Raw genomic sequence first — 21,906 nt, forward strand, 5'->3', positions numbered from 1 at the left:
ACCCTGCCACCATGTTTTACTTTCATTTGGTGTCACAATTGCACGACTGAAGTAAATGTTGAAGAGAAGAATGCTGACTTAAACTCCATTATTTAATTATACCAACCGCTGTTTAATTACCAGTCCTAGGATATAGCCAGTGGATGTTAGCCTCTCAGCGCGCACGACAAGCCACAGGTGTAACGTTGACGCAGTGAGAGATCAACATATCTGCTGAGCATTTCCACAGGCTATCTGAACTTGTCCTCTATACTATCCGCTTCCCTCAGTGAACAAACCGGAAATCCAGCCGTTGCTGACCCTCATCAGTGGTATGCACAGAATAGTCGATCTGCTCCTGCTTGGTCATGGCATTCCACTTGCGATCGCGCGACTTGTTTCGCCAGATGTAAAACGCCTTGACGAGGTAGAATAGCACAATATTGAAGGACGCGATGGCGAGCAGGATCTTGTTGCCTCGGCGATACAGTGGCGCATCATCCTGGCGGTAAATATTGGACGCGACAATGTTACCCGACTGCACAAACATGTTGTAGAGTGCAGCGCTGATGGCTCTGGTTCGCACACTATTGCTGTTCTTGGCGTTCCAGCCGACCAGGATGGCGTGGCAGTACGGGTAACTGAGGAGGCCGGTGATGAGGGCGTAGCGCACCCAGGGCGAGATGGAAGCAGGGAGAACCACGAGTGCGACAAGCCAGGGGAAGATCCAGATGTTAGACATGGACGCCAAAATGGAGCGTTCCTTGAACTTCTCCGACAACCAGGTGATGATGAGCAGGTTGACGGCGTAGAGGAACTGCGAGGGAATGGCAAGCAAATTGGCGTGGAAGACGGAAAAGCCAATCTGCCTCAAGATGTAGGAGAGATACGTGCTCAACGGGGACGGGGGGATATAAGCCAGAAGACCGATGAGGTACAGCGGCCACTGCTCCCAATCCTTGACGGCCTTCCACAGCTTCGGGAGGTTCACAGCTTCCCTTGGAGGAGTTAGTCATGTCATGCAATGGCAGGGCGGATATTTTACCTGTTGTTCATGTCGCCCTTGCTGGGGTCGTCACGAAGGAGTCTGTTGACCATGATGAGCTCCTCGCGCTCGTTGAACCATCCATCTTTGCCGCGGAGCAGCCCCTTGGTCTGGCAGGGACCTGGGGGCATGAGGAACCACGAAAAGACACCGACAATGAAGGTGACGATGGCCTCAAGGAGGAACAGCCATCGCCAGCCACCCCAGCCGAGAATGCCTCGCATCTGCAGTATACCCGCCGCAAGCAGAGATCCGACAATGTTGCAGGTGCTCAGAGCAGTCCAGAAGAAGGCGAGTCTGACGGGCAGCTCGTTCGACTTGTAGAAGTAGGTGAGCCAGAGGACAATATCACTAGTTCGTTGTTAGCATGTCGCCGTATTGCCAAAGCAGTGCACATACGGAATGAATCCTCCCATGAGAAGCCCCAGCAGGGCCTTGACTGCATAGAACCCAGCCCTGCTCTGGAGCGCGGCCTGGGAGCCGGCAACAATAGACCAACAGCAGATGAGGAACGGAATCCATCTATCGGCGCCAAGCTTCTTGCTAATCAAGCCACTGGGAAGCTCTGCGGAGAGAAACGTAACGAGGAAGATCTAGCCGGTGTTAGTCAGAGACTTGGGCACAGCAACAAACTGGGCCACTAACCGTCTGGCCGTAGTTGAAGTCGTTGGTGTCCATGCCAAGCTCGGGCAGCTATCCACGTGTTAGTCAGTGGAGTATTATTTGACGTAATGAGACTTGCCATGTTGTCGGAAATGGCGCGGTTGATGTTTCGACGGTGGAAATCGAGAGCGAGGAACATGACCCACGCCCAGAGCGTGATGCGCCAGTCGATCTGTGGCGGCGGGACGCCGTTCCGTTAGCAATAGCGCCATGTTTAATTGACGGGTATGCACACCTTCTTCACCAGGCGGGCCTCCTCTTCGGGGCTCCATGTAAAGGAAGGGTCGAAGCGATGGCGGTTCTCGTACTGAGCCTTCTCGTAGACCTGGCGCCAGTGGTCGGCAACCTTGGCATCGGAGAAGACATGGTCGCCAGCAGAGGAGGCCGTGTCGTTGCCGCTGTCATAGTTGGTAGCTGAGGACTGTTCCTGGACGAAGACCTCCTTGGTGTCCGGGTTGGGACTGTCTTTGGTCGCCATAGTCGGGTCCGCGGAGATGGAGCAATGAGACGACGATGCCGCGGAGATGGAACTGCAGGCTATGAGAACTAGAGTGCATGGGACATACAAACAGGATGTATGGCCTGCATTATAAATACCCAAAGCATAGACTTTTCGTCCACGGCCTCGAAGATTTCTACGCCAGCCCAGGGGCGAACGACTTCCTTGGCTGCTCAGTGGGGGACATAATGTCGCGATGCGCTCTCGATATCACCTCAAGCTCGGCAACTCCAGACTCGACGCTCTATCATGGTGCCATAGAGCCCAGACTCTCCAAGATCCCAGCCCCAAGTCGATCCCAGAGGGAAAATGCCCAGCGAGCACGGAACTCGATCGAGCCCGTTCACACCGGGCCCTCGCCGACAGGCCAATGGCGGAGAGGGGATAGTGTTGCATCAGCCCCGAACGAGCGGTTTCCACATAGGCGAACAATGGATCGGCCTCTATTGGTGAAACCCGCCGCGTGGAGGGCCCCAGCTAACATGACCGAACATGACGGGTGTTTGCCCGGAAGAGGAGGATGGCGTGCCAGCTAGTAGAAGGGCCAAGTCCAATCGCCGGGAGCTCCGACCGATATCCCGCGGGATGCATTATGCTTGTTCTAGGGCGGTGTATTATGCCCTATTCGGGTAATCTGCTTGGGTGTTGTGGCCGAGATATCAAGTGTGGTCGAGACTGAGGGAGTCGCAACGATATAAGTATCTCGGACCGACCGTGTAAGTCATATCAAACGCTTTCCGCTCTGTAAACTTCCAGAAACTCGTCAGGAAGCCCAGCCACGTCTCGATATCGGCTTATCTCAAATCAAGAGGGTTCTCGTATTCCCCGACTGCCGACATACCCAGCGTCGCATAGTCGCATTGCGTGACTCGGCCCTTGATATTGCGACACCAACGCTGTGCGGGCGTCTTCAACTCGAGCACGTCGCGATGGCGCAATCCGCACAGGTCCACTTTACTGCACCGTCCTATCCTTTCAGGGCACCGATGGGCAATCCTTGGAAACCAGAAATGCGATGCCGCTGCGACAGTCGCATTCGCTGCAATTGCGTCATTTGGCCGGCGATGTCGACTGCCTCCCGGGCCTCGATGATCAGCGGTCACGGCCAACGCAATGGATGCGACATTTGCGCAATCCCTGCGTGTGCTGCGCCCTCCAGCTGCCGAGAGGGCGTTTCGTTTCATTATATTGCTTTTGAAGCATTCACGACGAATAAGCGCCAAGATTTGCGAGTATCCCGCCGGTATCTGACTTCCCCGCGCCGAATGTTGACTGGACACCCATTTGTATCATGACGATGCCGACGCCCGAGATGAGCAATGCGTATATAAAGGCTCTCTGGTGCTCGGGAGGGAGGGTTAGTGAGACATCTGCGTCTTATCAGCTCAAGCCCAACTGCAAGCCTCGGAACATCCAGACTCTTCACCATGGCGCCTTCAGCAACCGAGACCGTGACCAACCTGGCCGTAGACGCCTCCAAGTTGAAGCTCTACGCCGGCGGCGTCGAGAGCGCCTACAAGGAACTGGCGCCCGTCGCCTACTCCAAGGATCTGGAGGAGGTGGGCACTGACGAGTACGCCGCGGCCAAGGTTAGTTGCATATCGACAACACCACACACTCTGGCCGCCACTAACAACCCTAGTATCCCAACTACCTCCCTACCTGGAACAAGGACCAGACCTACCCTCCGCTGCAGCCCTTTGAGCACCACGACCGCGGCAAGAATGCCGACCCAGCTTTCCCCAACATCCTCACCAAGGACGCCAAGGTCTCGCACCTAACACCCACTATCGGCACCGAGATCGAGGGCGTGCAGCTCAGCCAGCTCAGCGACGCCGGCAAGGACGAGCTCGCGCTGTACGTGGCCCAGCGCAAGGTCGTGGCCTTCCGCAACCAGGACTTTGCCGACCTGCCCATCTCCGAGGCCCTCGCGTTCGGCGGCTACTTCGGCCGCCACCACATCCACCCGACCTCCGGCTCGCCGGCCGGCCACCCGGAGATCCACCTGGTGCACCGCGGCGCCGGCGACAAGTCCCACGAGACCTTCTTCCAGAACCGCGTGAGCTCCGTGGCCTGGCACTCCGACGTCACCTACGAGCAGCAGCCGCCCGGCACCACCTTCTTGTATATCCTCGACAACCCCGAGACGGGCGGCGACACGCTCTTCGCCAACACCGCAGAAGCCTACAACCGTCTATCTCCCTCGTTCCAGAGGATCCTGCATGGTCTCAAGGCCACCCACTCGGGCATTGAGCAGATCAACGCCAGCGTCAAGAAGGGCAGTGTCAAGCGTCGAGAGCCCACCGTCACCGAGCATCCCATCGTGCGAACACACCCCGTCACCGGCGAGAAGTCTCTCTTCATCAACCCTCAATGTAAGTCGATACCGTCATAGATCCGGTGCAGGTCTAACCTTCACAGTCACCCGCAGCATTGTCGGTCTCAAAAAGGAAGAGTCTGACACCATCCTCAACTTTCTCTACGAGCACATCGCTTGGGGCGCAGACTTCCACGCTCGCGTCAAGTGGCAGGAGGGAACTGTCGTTGTCTGGGATAACCGAGTTGTCCAGCACACTGCCATTGTGGACTGGAAGTCGGGCCAGCGAAGGCATCTTGCCCGCATTACGCCGCAAGCAGAGCGCCCTTATGAGACTCCTTTTGAGGGTTAGGGGTTGAAGAAGTGAAATGAATACTTGTACATGATGACGTCCACGGGCAATAAATGGCCCAGCCAGTAATAAAAACAAAACTCGAGCAAAGATCATACCTGTCAAGTGCCTATCAGTGCCTGTATACAAAGTTAAGGAGTTGGCTTAAGCATAACCCACAACTCCACTTGGTCATTGAGGGGCAACGGGAGGTCGTGGACCAGGAGTTCTGGGACATCGGCGAGTTAAAACTCGCTCGACGAAACGTGTTTAGGTTATTCTGTTCAATGCTTCATCCTAGAAGTCCAATACCCATCTAGTACTGACCCGCCAATAAGGCCAAGAGCTAGGACAACCACTCTAACGCCATCTATGCTTCCCAAACGCCAATCTTCTACATCCAAAGTATATACCGCCTTCTAATATTCCAACTCTTATAAACAGCCTACTGGCCTCCGGCCCCTTCGCAAAGTCATATGATGTTGTTCCAAAATTGGTGCCCCAACATGCTAACCAACACTCCCGTGCCATATCGGCTGGTGTCCATCTCGCTCTTCCAAACCTCCCAGCCGAGCCAGCAAACAGCCGCAAGTTCGATGACGCTAAGAACAGAACCCACGTATGTTGCGGTGCTAGGGGCTTCTTCCTCTTTCGTCTCTTGGCTCGTCTCGCCTGTGACGCGGAGAGCGATTGTCCCGGCGGCAGAGAGAACCGCTAGTTGCAGTTCCCTGCCGAAAGGAACAGACACGACGACAGTCAGCAGCCACAGGGCTAGGAGGCAGGCAAGAATGATTAATTCAACCCCGAGAGGACTTTGGATTTGAAAGTCGGAATGTTGACGTGCGGGTGTCCATCTTGGGGCTCTGGTTGTTGAGGCAGGCTGGGGATTCTCTTGGCTCAAGCTGAAGCTCTGGTTCAATAAATCGGCCAGTGAATTGGCCTCGTCATTCTCTGTGGCCGGTGCAAAGAAGCTAGGTTGCTTGAAAGCGACATTAGCTGCATCCTCCTTCTTCGCCTCTGTCTGTGTCCTGTCACTAGCTCGGAAGAAAACGCTCTCTTCTTCAACCGGCTTACTCCTCAATATGGGCGCATTTGGGTTCCGCAGGCGCTGGGCTGGGTTTGTCGGTGCAGGGGGGACTTTGTACCAAAACGGGCTGCCTTCAGGTTTCAGCGGCGCCGCTCCAAAAGCTCTCGTCGGTCCGGGCATGTCGCGAAAGGCACGATGAGGGGACTCATGTGATTGGGTGGGAGTCCAGTCCATTTCGTCAGAGTATTGGGGTTCCTGGGTTCTTCGAGGGGTTTGCGAGATGCCTAAGGAGCCCAGTCCAGTAAGCGGGCTTTCCCGTGTCTGAATAGGATTGTTGCGCGGATACGGCTGTGGTAGGGAATTCATCAGAGGGCGGTTGAACGTGTCTTGTTGTGGTGGCGCGGCTGGCTCATCGAGGGCCTCATTCAGGAGATCCGAAAACGTCTTCGGTTCCTCCCTCCTCCGCTCCGGCTTTGCCTTTGTCTTGAACTGCTTCGGCGACACAGTGGTGCTATGGGTTCCAAACAACGGCGTGGTGTCGATACGGATAGATCTCTGGGCCAAGATGTGAATCTAAAATGTCAGTACCTCTCCAGCAACACTCTGTAGTGAACTTACCAAATTCATGACAATGGCCATGACCATGTGCGCGCTCAACTGAGCACCCCTTGACTGGGCCTTGCCACCATCCATCTCGAGGACACGACGAAACAGGAACCGGAAGAAGACTATGAGACCTTGGAACGAATACCACTGCGTAAAGCCCAGAAGATGCCTGGTGAAGCCGCGGCTGACTTGCACAAACTTGGGGTTCCACCATGCGGACAGGATGCTTGCCATGAGCGCTCCGTTGATCAGGGTATCGGCCGGTGGGAGGAATGCAACAACCCAAACCAGACAGATTGTCGCCAATGTAGGCCAGCTCATGTCATCCGGATCGTACATCCCTTCGTCTCGGCGCTCCAGCACGTTAGAGATGACTCTCAAATGCCACAGCATCTGGAAGACAAGCCCTCCCCACCACAGTCCTCGTCCCAGGCTGTTTGCCCAGTCCAGGGTCGTTGTTTTTCCAGAGCCATCTCTCCTTCCGCGACTCCTTTCCATCATCCGTCGTAGGTGGTCCGTCTTGGCCGTGTACCCCGCCTGGACGATCCGGCCTTCAACCCGCTCGGCGCACTCATCGCACACCTGTGGGTAGCGCTCCTCGACGCCCTTGCGGAAGCGGTAGTAGTTGCGTTCGAGTTCGGGATAGTCTGGGTGAGACGGGTCGTCTGGGAGATACTGAGCGAGGGATAATGTAAAGAGGCGCTGGTTCTTGAGGCATGTTGCACAGAAGATGCTGTCTTGGGATGCCGCCGGAGAGGATGCTCGAGGGGCCGCATAGAGCGTCGCTGGGGCTTCGCGTTCGGTCGCTACAGGAGGATCGGTGATGTCGCCATTCTATCATTGAGTCAGTTGTGTGTAGTATTGTGTCAAGGGGTTGTGTCCTGACCTCGTCCAGGTAGTTTCTTGCATCGCAATACAAACAGAGAAAGTCATGAGTGACGCCATCAAACTTAGTGTTGGACCGCTTGCCGCAGTAGAAGCAGGTCAGATATCTCGTCCCTCGGAGGCGCGGCATGATGCCTTCATCATCAGAAGGTGAGGAAGAGTGGGAAATAAAGAAAAGACGCGTCAACGCCAGTCAAGAGCCGTGGAATGGAAATGGTTGTGGTGATGATGCCTGTGCGAGATTCTGGGGATTCTGCCGGGCGGTCGCAGCCTGCAACTGCCACTGATCGTGTGCCGGGGCGATCCCCACACGGGCCACTTGGCGGGGTCTGCAGCTGCTGAACGAGCTGCCATCCCCTGAAAGCCTCGGAAGTCCCCTGGAGCCTGGATGCCGTGGTCACGTCACCACGAACTGTTGAGCCTCACAGCCCGTCCTTATGATAGCTGCATTCCTTAACCTCAGCCTCGTCTCTTCACACATCACCGTGAGAGAGCTTGTACAACAACAATAACCTCCGCAAAATGCCCCTGCCATGACGTCCAGATCCTCGCCGTCGCGCCCCTCCGTCCGCCCCCTCCACCTCACCATCCGCTTCTCTACATCGCAGCCAGATCTCGACCTCGAAATCCCCTCCCCCCCGACCACTACCGTCCTCGCTCTCAAGCACCTCCTACGCTCGCGCCTCAGCTCACGTTCCCGCCTGCGCCTGATTTACCAGGGCCGCCTTCTCCCCGACGCTTCAGCCCTCAGTTCCGTCCTCAGGCCGCCGCCGCCGCCGCCACCATCAGATGATCCGAAGGGCAAGGGGAAGGCTGTCGATGGCCCGCCAGTTGCGCGCGTCTATGTGAACTGCTCTATTGGCGATGAGCTATCCAGCGAGGAACTTGCGTTGGAGGAGGCTTCCGCGGCCAAACCTCCCGAGGATTCTCAAGCCGACAGCTCTAAGCCAACGACGTCAACCAGGCCGCGCCCGAGAGGCTTCGATCGGCTGCTCCAGTCGGGATTCACGGCCTCTGAGATCTCGACTCTGCGCACCCAGTTCGCATCTATCCACACCGCACGCTACACTCCAGACTCGATGCCCTCCCCTGATACCCTGCGTAACCTCGAAGACTCGTGGATCGACAACAACGCCAGCGGCATTCCTTCAGAATCCAACCCTCTCGAAGATGAATACACCGGCCTAGCGTCCGTATTGGAGATTCTGTTCCGTGCCATGCTAGTCGGCTTCTTCTTCCCGCTCGGCAGTTTGACTTGGCTATTACGTGAAGAGGGCATCTGGAGTAAGCGGTGGCAGATATTCGTGGGTTTTGGCGTCGTCTTTAGCTTGAGTATTGGTTTCATCATGGGAATATCGGGTGATCGGACGTGACTGCCATGATTCTAGGCTTTGTAACATGTAACATTGACGGGTAGAAAGGTGTCTGGCGTTTACATGGGGACTCTACAAGGGATATCGCGGGCTTTCATAGATTCCATTTCGGGAACTCCCGACTACCGTCTCAAGCCTCGGGATGCAACTCAAACATCGTCTCCCACGCGCCAGAACTCCCTAGTCTGTGATGGTATAAAAAGCAACAACCAGCCATGCCAATTTTTTTAATTACCGCCATCCTCCTACATTCCAGCAACTTACAAGTACAAGCTCTGGGCGGCGACAATGTCCCTGCGGATCTTGGAAAGACTATCCTCGAACTTCTTGGTCAAGTCGTCGTTGCCCATGACCTTGGCGGCCTGAGCCATCTGTCGCAGCAGCTCCTCCAGTCGGCGGAAGAGACGGATCAACGAGCCTTCATAGGTGTTTGTCATTTTGCTATGCAAGTTAGCGGTCACTCTGTACACTCTGTCATGGCTTAAACTTACCAAATCTCGGCAAAAGGTCGTCCTTGGGCCCATGTGTAAACCGTCTCCATCAGCTGCCACTTGAGCTTCTGTACATACTCCTCCTCGTTGACGTCGAGCTTGCACTCCTGGCTGACCTTGGCAATGATTCTCGCCTTGGCTTGGATCTCGCGGAACGGCTTCTGGAGGTCCTCCTTGAGCGCCGCCGTCTCAACCTTTTCATCAAAGATGAAGATGCTGAGTACTGCAGCACACGTCTCGGGAGTCAGCTCGTTGAAGAAGCGGTCAAAGAGCAACTCGGAGAGAAGAAGTTCGTGGCCTTCTGTCGAAGAAATCTCGCAGGCGACACGAGCCTTGAGCTGAACGACTTCGCCATCGTTGATGAATCCGAGTCGGCGCAGGACTCGCTTGCGGGACTTGAGCTCGTCCATTTGAGCAATGCTGTGGGCCTTGCTGATAGCCTTTTTCTTTTCCTTGACTGTCTCCGCAAGCTGGACCTTGGAGTGGTATTGGTCCCAGAGTGAAGGTAGAAGGGGAGACAGATGCAGGGGGTTGGCCAGTAGTCTTGACTCGAGGACCTCAATCTTTCGAAGGAGTTTCTTGAACGAGTCGTCGGTAATCTCCATGTTCTCGAGGGGATCCAGAATGGGCAAGCCATCGGGGAAGCGGCGCTTGACCTCGGACAAAGACTTTCTAAGTTGTTCCCGGTCCTGCTCCGACTTCAGACCCTCTTTGGGCAAAAACAAGCGGATCTGGCTGATAGCCTTGACGCAGGTCAGCAGGCAGGGGACCACAACATGAATGATGTCGCCCTCGTCGGCGGACGGCTTCAGACCAGGAGGCATCTCGGCAGCAGGCTGTCCAGGAGCGAATTCGGCACTTGACTTGGAGATTGGGAGCAAGACATCGACAATGTGCGACTCCTGAGGGATGTGCTCAGGCTCTCCAAGCTTGGGGGACCGACGTGCCTTGTGGTCAACAATGACACCCCAGCCAAAGTCGACACCACCGCCAACTGTCTCGACCGACTCCTTGGGGTTGAAGATTTGGACTAATCGACCAGGTTGGAGGAATGACAGGCAGTAATTGGGGTGCTGGATGACAGCTCGCATGTCCTTAGTGTAAGTGTTGAGCTGCTGGCGGATCTGGTAGTAGTCCTTGACGGTCGACTCGTCGGGAATTGTCATGGAATCTCGCTGCAGTTGCAGAGACATCAAGTCCTTTTCCAGAGACGGAACACTAGACGCATTCTGGAACTGGTGGAAACATCTCTCCAGCATGTACTCGGGCGAGATAGCCTCGATTCTCAGCAAGTTCAGAATCATGTTGTATCCCAGGTAGAAAGCAGAGTTGAGACGATCTTGTTGACCAGTGACGATTTCCTTAGCGGTATCGGGCTCGAGCTTGTCGTCAATCATCATGATGACGATACCTCGAGCATCCAGACCACGACGACCAGCTCGACCAGCCATCTGAATGTACTCGGAAGAGGTGAGGGGTCGCCTCTTGATGCCATCCCACTTGGTCACCTGCGTAAAGACGACAGTCTTGGCAGGCATGTTCAGGCCGATGGAGAAAGTCTCAGTCGCGAAGAGGACCTTGATGAGGGACTCTTGGAACAGAATCTCAATGGTCTCCTTGAGAATGGGCAACAGACCCGAATGATGCACACCAATGCCTCTCTCCAACAGGGGAAGGAGGTGCACAATCTGGGGAAGGTCGCGGTCCTGCTCCGACAAGCTCTCAATGGCGCTGCTAAAGACCTTGCGCACCATGGCCTTTTCCGAGTCGTCGTTGAAGCTAAGGCTAGAAATATTCATAGCCATGTTTTCGCATTCTCGCTTGCTGAAGTTGAAGACAATGACGGGGTTAAACTTCTTCTTGATGGTCATTCGAATGATCTTGTGAATGTCGGAGCCGCTGTCCGCACCGCCCTTGTTGGTCTTCTTGTTCTTGCCCTTTCCTTTCATTCGTGCGTTGGCATCCGCAGGATCAGCACCCTTCTTATCCTCCACCTCCTGCATAACCAGGTTGAAGTTTTGCTCGTTAAAGTTGCTCTTCTCGTCCACGACGAGTCTGGCTCCGGTGCCGCCTGAGGGGAAGAAGTAGTTTTGAAGCGGCGTGGGTCGGAAATCAGTGTACACGACGTGACAGGCCTGGTGGTGGATCTTGGCAATCCACTCAGCGAACTGGAAGGCGTTGGGGATAGTGGCCGACAGGAAGACATATCGGACCTTGTCGGGAAGCATGATGATGGTCTCCTCCCAGACGACACCTCGCGTCTTGTCGCGCATGTAGTGAATCTCGTCAAAGATAACCCACGCAACTTCTCGCATAATCTCAGAACCGCGGTACAACATGGATCGCAAAATTTCAGTCGTCATTACCAAGCAACTAGCCGTCGGGTTGATGGTGACATCACCCGTCATCAAACCGACATCGCCAAAGATGGCCTCGAAATCTCGGTACTTTTGGTTGCTCAGAGCCTTGATCGGACTCGTGTAGATGACTCTCTGGTTGCGCTTCAGACACTGTGCAACAGCATACTCGGCAACGACAGTCTTTCCAGCAGAAGTATGCGCTGATACAAGTACACTCTCGTCGCGCTCGATGGACGCCACCGACAGGCTCTGGAAGGGATCGAGCTTGAAGCTGTACGTCCTCGCAGGTTCCTTGGGCGCCTTGTGCTCGGACAAGGGAACGTATTCGTAATCCAGGTCCGGGGGCAGGGCGACCTGATGCTGAATGTTATGCGACAACACCAAAGACGAGTCCTGGGGCACAAAGGTGGCTGCGCCGGCAACCTCTCTCGACTCGGCCGTCTGGAAAGTATCGGTCATGACGGGACCCGCATCGTCCTCCTTTTTCCTCCGCTTCTTGTCTTGCTGGGTAGGGTCATCGGACTCTTCGTCGTCGGAAGCGTCGTATTTGGATGTCTCGGCAGCGTCCTCCATCTCAACATCCTCCTGCTTTTTGCCGTTGCTGTGGACGGCCTCGTCGGCCTTTCTCTTCTTCGTCTTGTCGCGGTTCCGGCTCTTCTGAGGCACTCGCTCGTCTTCGCTAGTGCTGGGGGCATCCGCTCCGCCCTCAAACACGTCGAACATTTCATCCATGGCGGCGGTGGTGGTCCCAGGGACCTAGGATTGATGGCGAGTAGATGTTTTGAAGGTCCAAACAAAGGGAGTAGCCGCTCGCGGCGGAGGAATCGTGATACAACGACGAGCAGCTATCTCTTAGCTGCGGTCGCACACACAGACTCAGCCACTGAGCAGTGTGTTGTGTACAAAAGACAAAGATCCAAAAGATCTCAATCGCAACTCCCGATTGCGTGGGACATGGGCATGCGGCCTGGCTTGGCTAAAAAGTTGGATAGAAGTGGGCTAGGCGGCAGAAAAAAAAGCCAGCGACGGAGCTGCGGGCGGTGAGCCAGGTACCTACAGCACTGCAAAGAGCAAGCGGTTCCTGCCGACGTCACGTACGACCCAACCAAATCGGGCGCAATCAAATTAGTCACTTTGGCCATCACGTGACCCTCCAGGCGTTTTCCTTTCGACCTCAGACCACCCATCTCAACCTCGGGTCTGACCACGAAGTTGACTCTGCAAGCTCACCTCTGTCGCATCCCAATCGCCACTCCACGCGCTCAAGGTGCGTTCTACACCCGCTGCAGCTCCATTGAGCCTCCTCCCCGTCGAGCAGACCTAATTGACCCTCTAGATGCTGTCCCGCGCCGCTACCCGCACCACCACTTCGCTGGTCGCCCGCCGAGGCTTCCACTCCACCCGCGCTCGTCTGTCCTCGCCTTACCACTACCCCGAGGGCGCCTACAGCAACATCCCCTTCAACCCCCGCAGCAAGTGGTTCGGCGTTGGTTTCTGGACCTTTATGGGTGCCGGTTTCTTCGCTCCCTTCGGTATCTCCGGTGCGTGGTTTCCGTCCAGCAGAGCTGCTCCCCGACTCGAGGCAAAAACTGACGTGCTATGCAGTCTGGCAGACCTACAAGCCCACCTAAATTCGCGGTTCGCGGTTTGGGCCTGGCGCTTGTCAATTGGCAGATCCCGGAGCTCGGTTGGTGGATTGTTGTGTACATACCCGAATAGACATCACTCGGTCACCTTCGATCCTTGTCCTCAATCTCATTTGTTGATGAACGTTTCGCCATGATTAATATCCTCCAGTGACTTACATTGAGACGCTAATTAGCAATGCTATCGTTGTACAGTAATGTAGTGGTGTCGGATGCTCAGATTCATCGGGCCCCAGGGTATTGTTCTCTATATTGCGTAATGTACAGTGGTACAGATTTTGATACATCATAATCGACTCCCGTCCTTTTTATATCTCTGATGTGCCGGCCCCTCCCAATTACCTATGGATGACATCATGTCTCTCCCATTGGTAATGTTTTCCAGCAGAGAATGCATAAAAACATCCCGGTCAGGCGGAATATCCCATCGCGCAGCCATGGCATCAAACGTGCGAACGACAGCCTCATTAGAAGAGCACTTCTTCACTGCTCGCAAGGCCCAAATGACAAGCCACCGTTCGATCCGGAAACCCCTGGCGCCCTCGTCCTTGGCCTGGTAAAGCGCCATCAAAACTCCCTCGAGTCGTTGCTCGCTCCACTCCGAGCTCGAGAACCCTCCGTGAGAGTAAAACCCTTTGAAGAGCGCCAGGAAGATGGTGGGGTGGATCGTAATCTTGAGAAACTTCATCTCGTCCAGGTACTGAGCCACCTTGGCCAGATCACCCATTCGGATGGCATAGTGCTCGACAAACAGCTTGTATGTGTGGATATTCGGCGCTAGTTGGACGTTCTTCTGCAGGTTCCTTTGCAGCTCCGGGTGAATCTTGCCGATCCTCGTAAACATCATCAACACCTTGGTGATAACTCGACCCATCATATAGTTCCTCTCGGGCATGGACGCGGCCATTGCGTGAGCGTTCTTCATCCGTTCGTAAGTCTCTTCGGCTGCTGACTCTTCGCCGCACCTGAGAAGCCCTGAAATCACACAGTTGAGAACAACCGTGTCAACCATCTCGCCCGCGAAAACCAGGTCCCTGTATGCAGCCCGGATCCCTGAGGAATCCAACTTCAATCCAAAATAGTGTATGAGACTGACATGGTGGTATCGGTTGTACAGAATCCCACGGTTCTCCATCTCTTTATAAATCATGTCGGCGAGCGTAAAGTTTCCAGCTTTGGACGCAACGTCAAACAGCACGTTAAACGTCACGTCGTTGCCTTTGATATTGGCCCCTCGCTCCATCTCTCTCCAAATCCGCAGCGCCGACTCCATCTCGGCCGATGTAACGCGGGCTGCGTACTTTGTGGCAAAGGCCAAGGCAAAGTTCCAGTGCGTCCGTCGGAGGGTCAATCCCGCATTCTTGACGTCGGCAATCAGTGCAAAGTACCGCAGCATTGATTCGGAATCTCGTTTTGGCGGCATCCCCATGACCTTGAGTAACCTGTCTCGCCATTGCCATGTGAGATATAGCATCCTCGGCTCGGGCAATTGCATGTAGAGTTTGTATATCAGTTCCAGGTTCGCTCGGTTCGGATGTCGCAGCCTGTATGAAATGGCCGAACACAACTTGGCGATCAATTGTTTCGTGTCTTCGTTAACCTTAATAGTCTCTTCCTTGGATGGATATTGGATATCCCGCTTCTTGTCAGACACTTGGAGCTTTGGGCCGTCGGACTGGGCATAACCCGAACGATACGGATCCCGGTAGAACTCGAGGTGTTCCTCTGCTGAAGTCGCATCCTCCTGACGGACAAATGACATGAGGTGTTGGGGAGTCTGCATCGGCGGAAGGCTCGGGGTCTGGAACGGAGGCTTGGTCGCAGCGGCTGCGGTGCTGTAGGTGCTCGAGGCATGTCGACGTCGTTGAAGAGGAATTGCCCGGCGGGGGTCGTGGGTCGGAATAAAGGTCGAGAGTAGCCATTGTGAGCTCCTTGCGCAGAAAGAACTGCTCGAAGGCTTGGTTCTTTGCGTATCCTTGGCGACATTCCTTGCGGTGCAGAGGCTCCTCCTCACAGTCGTGACTGCGAAGCCCGCCGACGGTCGATTCGCGAGCACCGCACAGACGGAGCCGTCCACTCGACTGGAGATTTTCATGGGCTCGTCCTCATGGTGCAGGGCCCCGTCACAACGCTGTGCCGTGGCTGTTGCACAAGTGCACCGGAAAAGAGAGGGAGGAGAAGTTGGAGCTGGGCTTGCGCGAGTGAGGCTTGACGCTTGACGCTTGACGCAGTGGGACTCTTCCAAGATGGATTTTTACCAACAAACCGGGGAGCATTCGCGCCAAGCTCCGTGCTCCCGCTCCCGCTTCCCGGCCGGCCTTACGATTCGCCGACCTCCAAAATTTCCGCTACAGCGACACCAAGTGATCGCAACAACAGAGCCACCAACCTCACAGCGCCAATTGACAAGCAGTACGTCGGCAGACAATTTTGAGGCTCAATTCGCTGACCGAATAACTAGCATATTGGCCATGGGCGGGCGACAAATCAGACCCGCAAAGGTCTACCAGACCGTCAAAGAGGAGCTCAGCCACCGAGTCCTCGGAAGCTCAGCATCAAACCCACCACCATGGTTTAATATTATGACCTCCGTGCCTCCCGCCGAGTCCCTCGTCCGAACCCTCTCTCCGCACCGATGGGCAACCAACCCCAAAGCCAAGAAGCCCAAGAACCTCTTCCGCCCGCAACGCATAGCCTACCTCGAGGACTCGCTACGGAACACATTCTACAAAGATCACCCTTGGGAGCTCGCCAGGCCTCGTATCATTCTTGAGTTGGACGGAAAGGATTACCAGCGATGCGATTGGAGCAAGGGTCTGCAACAGCAGGGCATCCCTCTGACGGGAGAATGGCAAGTCGCTTGGGACAGGAATCACGCCAGCCGCTAACCTTGACGTAGTGTCGTACAACGCCAGATGTGGCTCATGAACAACGAGAAGATGACCAAGCGCAAGGCCTACGACGTGACCCGCCGCGAGTTCTACCGCATCCGACAAGAGGAGGAGATCGAGAAGCGTGTAGCCGTCGAGGAGGCTCGCCACGTGGGTGCCTACTTTGGCAAGACCCGTATCGACGTCGCCCACCACCTGGAGGACCGCGAGTTTGAGAACTGGAAGGTCTGGGCCGGCAAGGAGACGGAGAAGCAAGAGGCGCTACGCAATTCTGAAGTTGAGAGCTTTGGAGAGGAAGAAGACGTCGAGGTGGAGGTAGAAGCTGCGCCAGAGGCCGCTGTCGCGGAGGCGAAAGCATGAGCTTGCATTTTAGAGGGAAGAGGCCCTCATGTACACACTCTGTAAAAACTACCTATGTAACAGAACCCCCATGTTCCATTTCCATCGTCCCTTGTCGTTATTCTGGTCGTCGGGAGTTGAAGACCATCTCGCCAGCGTTGTCGACGTTGTACTTGGCCGCCACCTCTTCGTGCTGCACGAGGAAGATGTCGGCCAGGCCTGTGTAGTGAAAGAGCTTTCCCGTCAGGCTGAGGGTCGAAATGCGTGCCCAAGACTCAATGTAGACGAATTGCATGTAATCCTCGGGCACGTAGTAGAACATTTTGAGAAGGTGGACAGCCAGGCCAACGAAGAAGCCCGTCGCAGGGCCGTTGGAGAAGATGTGCGTGGGGTAACAGAGTCTATTTCCGACCTTGCTGACCGGCGGTGTCCAGAGCACGGGGAAGATGTCGAGGATGCTAAGCAGGGCCGTCGAAGGTGTGGACCAGAGCGGTTGATGGACGCCGCGCGCGCGAGTAACGATGCAGCTGTCCCAGGTACCCGGGTCCTCCCCCTTTGCTTCGCAGAGCGCCTTGAGCTCGGCTTCGTAGTCTTCGCAGTGGTTCTTCGACATGCGGTCGTTGCTGGAGATGAGGTAGCGGCGGTGGAAGTTTTCAAACTTGCAGAAGCCGTCGTCCATCATCATGAGCATTTCCTTGGTGTGGCCGCCGGAACCGAGGACGAAGAGGTAGTAGTCCAAGGACGGGTCGCGTGCGACCTTACGCCCATGCTTTGCGACCTTTTCAATGCGACGTCTGACCATCTGGATGTGGCGAGTCTACACAAGTTAGAAGGTTTTTCGTCCTTTGACTGAGGGTCCTTACCGTCATGAAGATGCCGAGGCCGATGAGCAGCAAGAGATAGGCCAAAATGAGGGAAGTCCAGGATGGGAATACCCGCAGAGAGATGATGCCGATGACGATGCTGTTAACCAGAGGCTTGGCCAAAATAGCCAAGCCAGTGCCAGGTTGGTTCAGCGGCATTCTGTGTAGGTGTCAAAATGCTGTGAAGGTTGTAGGTGTGTCGATTGCTGAAAATGGAGGACGGCTTATATCCTCCAGGACAGGTGTTCGTTACACAGGTTGCTACGAGGGCACCAAAGATTTGAGGCCGGAAGAATAACACATGGCATGGTATTGTCTTTATACGAGCCGCATATTGAATAGCGCTAGGCGCACAGCGAATGGGTATTGGGCTCTTGTCCAAGTTGGGAATCTCAAAAAGAATCCGTCGTGATTGAATGAACCACCAGGTCGGTGGTGAGTTGAGTCTGAGCACGGACCACGTCATGCAGCCGAATCTGATGGGTAATGCGGCTTAAGCTTACCCTGGAGATTGCTTCGACAATACCGCGTTTATCCTCAGCCACATACCGTACTTATCGGTTCGATAAATTGGTCCTGTTTTTGTGGACTAAAGACAAACCAAATAATGCTTAGATTTCCTAAATCATTAGGTATAAAGAAACCTGAAAGAAATAATCGGGGGACGAATTCAGGGCCAATTTACTGAGTCGATACGGAAATGATGTGTCTTTAGCTTTAAATCAGTAATCCTCACTTGGCCTAAGTTTCAAGACGTGTAACTAAGAGGTTGAGATTAGCTTAATTAGGGCACCCGGATTGTTATACAATAATCTCTAACCAGACTTGAGACTCTCACACCTGTCCTTTACAAGTTACGATTGGCAACAACATCTCCCCCTCGATCAAACAGTGTCATGTCAGAAGAATCGTCTCTTCTTTGGTACCACATCCTCAACCTCTTCGTCTCCTCCCATCTGTCCTGTCGCCTCTCTCGCAGCCTCATCAAACACCGCCTCCATGCCCTCTCCCGTGGCAGCAGAGCACTCAAGATAGCAAGCACCAATTCGTGACGCATGAAAGTTCCCCTACCATCGTCAGCTAGCTCGATGTGAATAAGTAAGTAGGTTAGTCATACCTCTGAGGGACACACGCAGCAGGATGGAAACTCGAAAAAGCCGGGAGACTCGTTGCCACGAACCTCTCGGTGGTCCATTAAGAAGCACTGGTCACGAAGATCTTTCTTCATGCCTAGGAGGTATAGAGGCTGGGAAATCCCTGGTTGAGCAAATCCGTTGTTGGATGCATGTTTCCACTAATACAGTCAGTATGAATCTTCAGAGGCTTCGGACGAAAACAAATTACCCATTGGATCATGATGTACATGGAAACCCGGTCAGAAATGTCAAAGCATAGAAAAACAGCGTCCCAACTCATGTATGCCAAGCGCTCGACGGTGGTGAGGTCTGGAGCGCCCGAGGTGTCCTACATCTCGATGCGAAATGGCTGGCCGTCACAAACGCGGTCGGTAACGTACGTCTCATACAGCGGTCGAGTGAAAGCGCGAGTCTGGTCTATGAGCGTGTGCAGTCAAGTGATGCCCTGAAAACTTACATCTGGAAAGTATCCATATCGAGCACGACTATCGCATGTTAGCTGAGATATCCAACTGGAATTCCCATACTCACAAAAGCAAAGAAGTCTGCCCGGAACAGCTGCCCCCGACAAAGAGATAGTTCAGCCGGACCGGTTCCTTGGGAATAGGCTCTGGGGTCAAGCATTGTTTCCGTTTACGACTGAACAGCGCTAACAGACCCCTTCGTCTACCATCGACCTTTCGCCCAAAGGTTGAGGCAGAATCCCTACTAGAAGACGTAGATGATCGCCCAAAGAGTGGCGTAGCGGAGCGGAGGAAGCTGAGGCGTGTGGACGGACGACGGACTGGCTGGTCTGGCTCGCGGAACGTCTGTGGTAACTCGTCAGCGTGATTCAGTCAAGCCAAACACAGAGGGGACTCACCAGGCGCGTCGCAGGGCGTGATTCAAAGCCATCGCCCTCAAAAGGGTCCTCGCGGTCAAGACGGCTGGGCACGCGGGTGCGCCACATGTCGATGCGGCCTTCGAGAGCCATGGTGCAGTGGGGGCCGGTGTGGTTGAGGGCGAAGAACAATGCTATTCAAGGTGCAGAACAATAGGCGAGGTGGTTTGTAAAGAGAAAAATGGGGAGGTCGGTTTGTTTATTCAAGGCGAGTAGAGACCGCGTCAACAGACTGGCTGCCAGCTGACGGGGATGAATCACCACGGCTGTAAGTGGCTGACAGCTGCCCACCAACGAGTTTCTGTCCTGGTGCAAAAGGCCATCTATCACCAGACTCAACCGCTAAATCAGAATCGTAATCAAATGCCATCAGCCAGGTGCTGCAAAGCCGCTCTCTTCAACCTCTCCCGATCAACCTTCAACTCCTCCTGTGGAAACCACTCAGTCAACTTCCCACCCGGCCGTCCAGCCCCCTTATCGAGCTCTTCATCCTCCTTTCCCAGCACCATGACCGCCAAAGCCGTCCCGGAAAGCCACGCCCATACCATTCCCTCGCCGTTGAAGCCCGCTGCGATCCATTCTCCAGAGCCCTCCTGTGTAACGGACCCCGGGACTCGGCCGACAAAGGGCATCAGATCCCCCGTGAAGCCCAATATCCCCGTCCAAGCCTTCTTCACCACACTGCCCTCCCCCCACCGCGGCTCAAACGTCGTCGGCATCACGCCCCGGATGTGCATCCCCGGCAGTGCATCCATCCGCGAGTCGTCCCACACGCCTATCTGGTCCAGCGCCTGCTCGCAGCTTCGGAAGAAACCTCCGCCTATCATCAGGTCTCCCGGGGTGCCGTCTTCGCCATCTGGGCGCTGAGTGACGTAGTCGAACCCTGGGCTGTAGACGATGGACCACGAGAGCTGGCCGTGTGATGCTGGGAATGCCGCCCCCGGGCGCTGCGCCGACATATGTGCGAGGGCACCAGTGAGAGTGCCTCGTAAGGAGGGAATGAGCTGGGGCGCAAAAGCATTGGTACTATGAATGACATGCCGAGCTTTGATGGTGCCACGAGACGTCTTGACAGAGTAGGGATAAGAGGAGGACGGAGCGTGGTCAACAGCTTCAACTGCGGTGTGCGTGCTGATAGTCAGGCTTGGAAACCGTTGGAGCAAGTCGTTCCACACCCCAGTAACAAGTCGATATGGCCAGAGAGCCCCAGCCTGATACGATACCGCCCCGGCGATGGACTTGTTGACACCAAACTAGAGCAATTAGCATCACGTTGGAACCTCGCCTCGTAGACTCTTACCTCCTCTCTCGCGCCCTCAGCATCCCAGACCTGACACTCGACCTCCGGAACCCACTCCTTCAACTTTTCAACATCGCACCTCGCCTTATCAAGGTCCTTTTGCTCGATGAACAAATCCACCGTCCGCACCTCTCGCACCTCACCCACCGGCACCGCCGCCCCGACCTCCAACAGCGTCGGCAAGTGTCTCATCTGAAACCTAACCAATTCCCTCGCCCGCCGAGGACCAAACTTGGACTTGAACGCTGAGAACACCTCGTAGGGCGTGCTCTTGATATGCCCGCCATTGCGCCCCGTCGCGCCGCTGCACAGCTGCCTCGCCTCGCAGACGACTACATTTAACGGGGCCTTATCCTGGCCAGAAAGCTCAAGAAGGGTCTTGGCCACAGAGGCACCAGCGATTCCACTCCCGATAATGACGACATCTGCCTCTTCTGGCAGCTCACCCTGGATGTGGCACAGCGCGGGGAACGGTGGGTCGTCGAGCCAATATGAAGACGTTGGATTTGGCACCGGGAGACCAGGCGGAGAAGTGGCCCTGCTGAGGAGCGACGAGAACTGCGTATTGAGGCTCGAGAGGGTCCTGATGATGGACGACACGGTGAAGATGGTGCCTTGGATGGTGGATAGGACGGAACCCATGGTGATTGGAGTGATCGAATTGACTGGCTGTTACCGATGGATAATGGACCATGTGTCGAGTATCGTGAGGTACGAATCGGGGTAGTTATTTACTGATCCAAGTTATGAGGGGTGTTGATTACATGCACAGATGGCTACAAGATAATGCATGAGCCGACATATGTACCGTAGCGCTAACACCGGATTATCATGTCAACCCCTCATCTCGTATTCCACGGATAACATCACACAATGAGACACGAATCTAGGATCAAAAACCCTTCTAGTCGCATTTTTTCTAACACTCTAGATTCCTTCCGGTCCCCCCAACCGATAACCATCCCACCTCCGTAGCCATAAATAAACATCATTCTGATTCCGTACCACCGGCCGCCTGCTATTAGACAAACACCAGCAAGCAACAAAGTCAACACTTCCCGTCAAACTTGGCCAGCCCTCAAAGGGCAAAGAATCAACGCGAAAGAAAGGTTTTGAAAAGACAAAAACTCCATCCAGCCCATCCGAACACATCTCCTTCCGTTGCTTACGCCTAAATCGATGCAGGGTATGTTTTTGGAAACAAAATGTCATAAGACGCGCATATCCGAATACGTTTGGCCCTTTTTGGCTCGCTCCTGCAAGGAGGAGCTCCTT

At 54.9% G+C, this 21,906-nt stretch overlaps 11 protein-coding genes across 11 annotated transcripts; 4 read left to right on the plus strand and 7 right to left on the minus strand.

Annotated features, from left to right (window-relative positions):
- Positions 1–72: 72 nt before the first annotated feature.
- Positions 73–2,497, minus strand: BGZ61DRAFT_387842 (major facilitator superfamily domain-containing protein). Its single transcript, XM_046242768.1, has 6 exons — positions 1,923–2,497; positions 1,767–1,859; positions 1,670–1,717; positions 1,424–1,617; positions 1,025–1,375; positions 73–977 (listed from the first exon to the last, which is right to left on the minus strand). The coding sequence occupies exons 1-6, from the start codon at positions 2,163–2,165 to the stop codon at positions 266–268; spliced, it is 1,641 nt and encodes a 546-aa protein (XP_046106131.1). The 5' UTR covers positions 2,166–2,497; the 3' UTR covers positions 73–265.
- Positions 2,498–3,613: 1,116 nt separating this feature from the next.
- On the plus strand, positions 3,614–4,855 carry BGZ61DRAFT_492914 (uncharacterized protein; the record flags this gene model as incomplete). Its single annotated transcript, XM_046250587.1, has 3 exons — positions 3,614–3,775; positions 3,829–4,561; positions 4,608–4,855. The coding sequence occupies 3 exons, from the start codon at positions 3,614–3,616 to the stop codon at positions 4,853–4,855; spliced, it is 1,143 nt and encodes a 380-aa protein (XP_046106132.1).
- A 169-nt stretch (positions 4,856–5,024) lies between these two features.
- Positions 5,025–7,582, minus strand: BGZ61DRAFT_449100 (Ima1 N-terminal domain-containing protein). The gene is made up of 3 exons (XM_046245557.1): positions 7,354–7,582; positions 6,480–7,301; positions 5,025–6,434 (listed from the first exon to the last, which is right to left on the minus strand). Exons 1-3 carry the CDS (start codon positions 7,480–7,482, stop codon positions 5,307–5,309), a joined length of 2,079 nt encoding a protein of 692 aa, XP_046106133.1. The 5' UTR covers positions 7,483–7,582; the 3' UTR covers positions 5,025–5,306.
- Positions 7,583–7,709: 127 nt separating this feature from the next.
- Positions 7,710–9,180, plus strand: BGZ61DRAFT_212006 (DUF2407 C-terminal domain-containing protein). Its single transcript, XM_046238023.1, has one exon. The coding sequence runs from the start codon at positions 7,886–7,888 to the stop codon at positions 8,723–8,725; it is 840 nt and encodes a 279-aa protein (XP_046106134.1). The 5' UTR covers positions 7,710–7,885; the 3' UTR covers positions 8,726–9,180.
- Positions 8,986–12,308, minus strand: BGZ61DRAFT_348765 (rRNA-processing arch domain-containing protein; the record flags this gene model as incomplete). The annotated part of the gene is made up of 2 exons (XM_046240096.1): positions 8,986–9,166; positions 9,217–12,308. The coding sequence occupies 2 exons, from the start codon at positions 12,306–12,308 to the stop codon at positions 8,986–8,988; spliced, it is 3,273 nt and encodes a 1,090-aa protein (XP_046106135.1).
- A 604-nt stretch (positions 12,309–12,912) lies between these two features.
- Positions 12,913–13,359, plus strand: BGZ61DRAFT_349571 (uncharacterized protein; the record flags this gene model as incomplete). Its single annotated transcript, XM_046240156.1, has 1 exon — positions 12,913–13,359. The coding sequence occupies one exon, from the start codon at positions 12,913–12,915 to the stop codon at positions 13,357–13,359; it is 447 nt and encodes a 148-aa protein (XP_046106136.1).
- Positions 13,360–13,508: 149 nt separating this feature from the next.
- On the minus strand, positions 13,509–14,984 carry BGZ61DRAFT_348936 (uncharacterized protein; the record flags this gene model as incomplete). The annotated part of the gene is made up of 1 exon (XM_046240111.1): positions 13,509–14,984. One exon carries the CDS (start codon positions 14,982–14,984, stop codon positions 13,509–13,511), a length of 1,476 nt encoding a protein of 491 aa, XP_046106137.1.
- A 549-nt stretch (positions 14,985–15,533) lies between these two features.
- Positions 15,534–16,544, plus strand: BGZ61DRAFT_449107 (mitochondrial ribosomal protein S25-domain-containing protein). Its single transcript, XM_046245558.1, has 3 exons — positions 15,534–15,634; positions 15,684–16,073; positions 16,122–16,544. The coding sequence occupies exons 2-3, from the start codon at positions 15,694–15,696 to the stop codon at positions 16,471–16,473; spliced, it is 732 nt and encodes a 243-aa protein (XP_046106138.1). The 5' UTR covers positions 15,534–15,634; positions 15,684–15,693; the 3' UTR covers positions 16,474–16,544.
- Positions 16,545–17,721, minus strand: BGZ61DRAFT_417761 (oligosaccharide biosynthesis protein Alg14 like-domain-containing protein). Its single transcript, XM_046243415.1, has 2 exons — positions 17,316–17,721; positions 16,545–17,269 (listed from the first exon to the last, which is right to left on the minus strand). Exons 1-2 carry the CDS (start codon positions 17,472–17,474, stop codon positions 16,571–16,573), a joined length of 858 nt encoding a protein of 285 aa, XP_046106139.1. The 5' UTR covers positions 17,475–17,721; the 3' UTR covers positions 16,545–16,570.
- Positions 17,722–18,127: 406 nt separating this feature from the next.
- BGZ61DRAFT_387862 (P-loop containing nucleoside triphosphate hydrolase protein) lies at positions 18,128–19,424 on the minus strand (the record flags this gene model as incomplete). The annotated part of the gene is made up of 7 exons (XM_046242769.1): positions 18,128–18,382; positions 18,433–18,609; positions 18,660–18,779; positions 18,828–18,863; positions 18,909–18,936; positions 18,983–19,260; positions 19,314–19,424. 7 exons carry the CDS (start codon positions 19,422–19,424, stop codon positions 18,215–18,217), a joined length of 918 nt encoding a protein of 305 aa, XP_046106140.1. The 3' UTR covers positions 18,128–18,214.
- A 91-nt stretch (positions 19,425–19,515) lies between these two features.
- Positions 19,516–21,431, minus strand: BGZ61DRAFT_587233 (FAD dependent oxidoreductase-domain-containing protein). Its single transcript, XM_046256475.1, has 2 exons — positions 20,632–21,431; positions 19,516–20,584 (listed from the first exon to the last, which is right to left on the minus strand). Exons 1-2 carry the CDS (start codon positions 21,271–21,273, stop codon positions 19,691–19,693), a joined length of 1,536 nt encoding a protein of 511 aa, XP_046106141.1. The 5' UTR covers positions 21,274–21,431; the 3' UTR covers positions 19,516–19,690.
- Between the last annotated feature and the right edge of the window lie 475 nt (positions 21,432–21,906).

Source organism: Ilyonectria robusta (genome assembly GCF_021365365.1).
Source record: "Ilyonectria robusta strain PMI_751 chromosome Unknown BGZ61scaffold_7, whole genome shotgun sequence".
In the NCBI taxonomy this organism is placed as follows: Eukaryota; Fungi; Ascomycota; class Sordariomycetes; order Hypocreales; family Nectriaceae; genus Ilyonectria; species Ilyonectria robusta.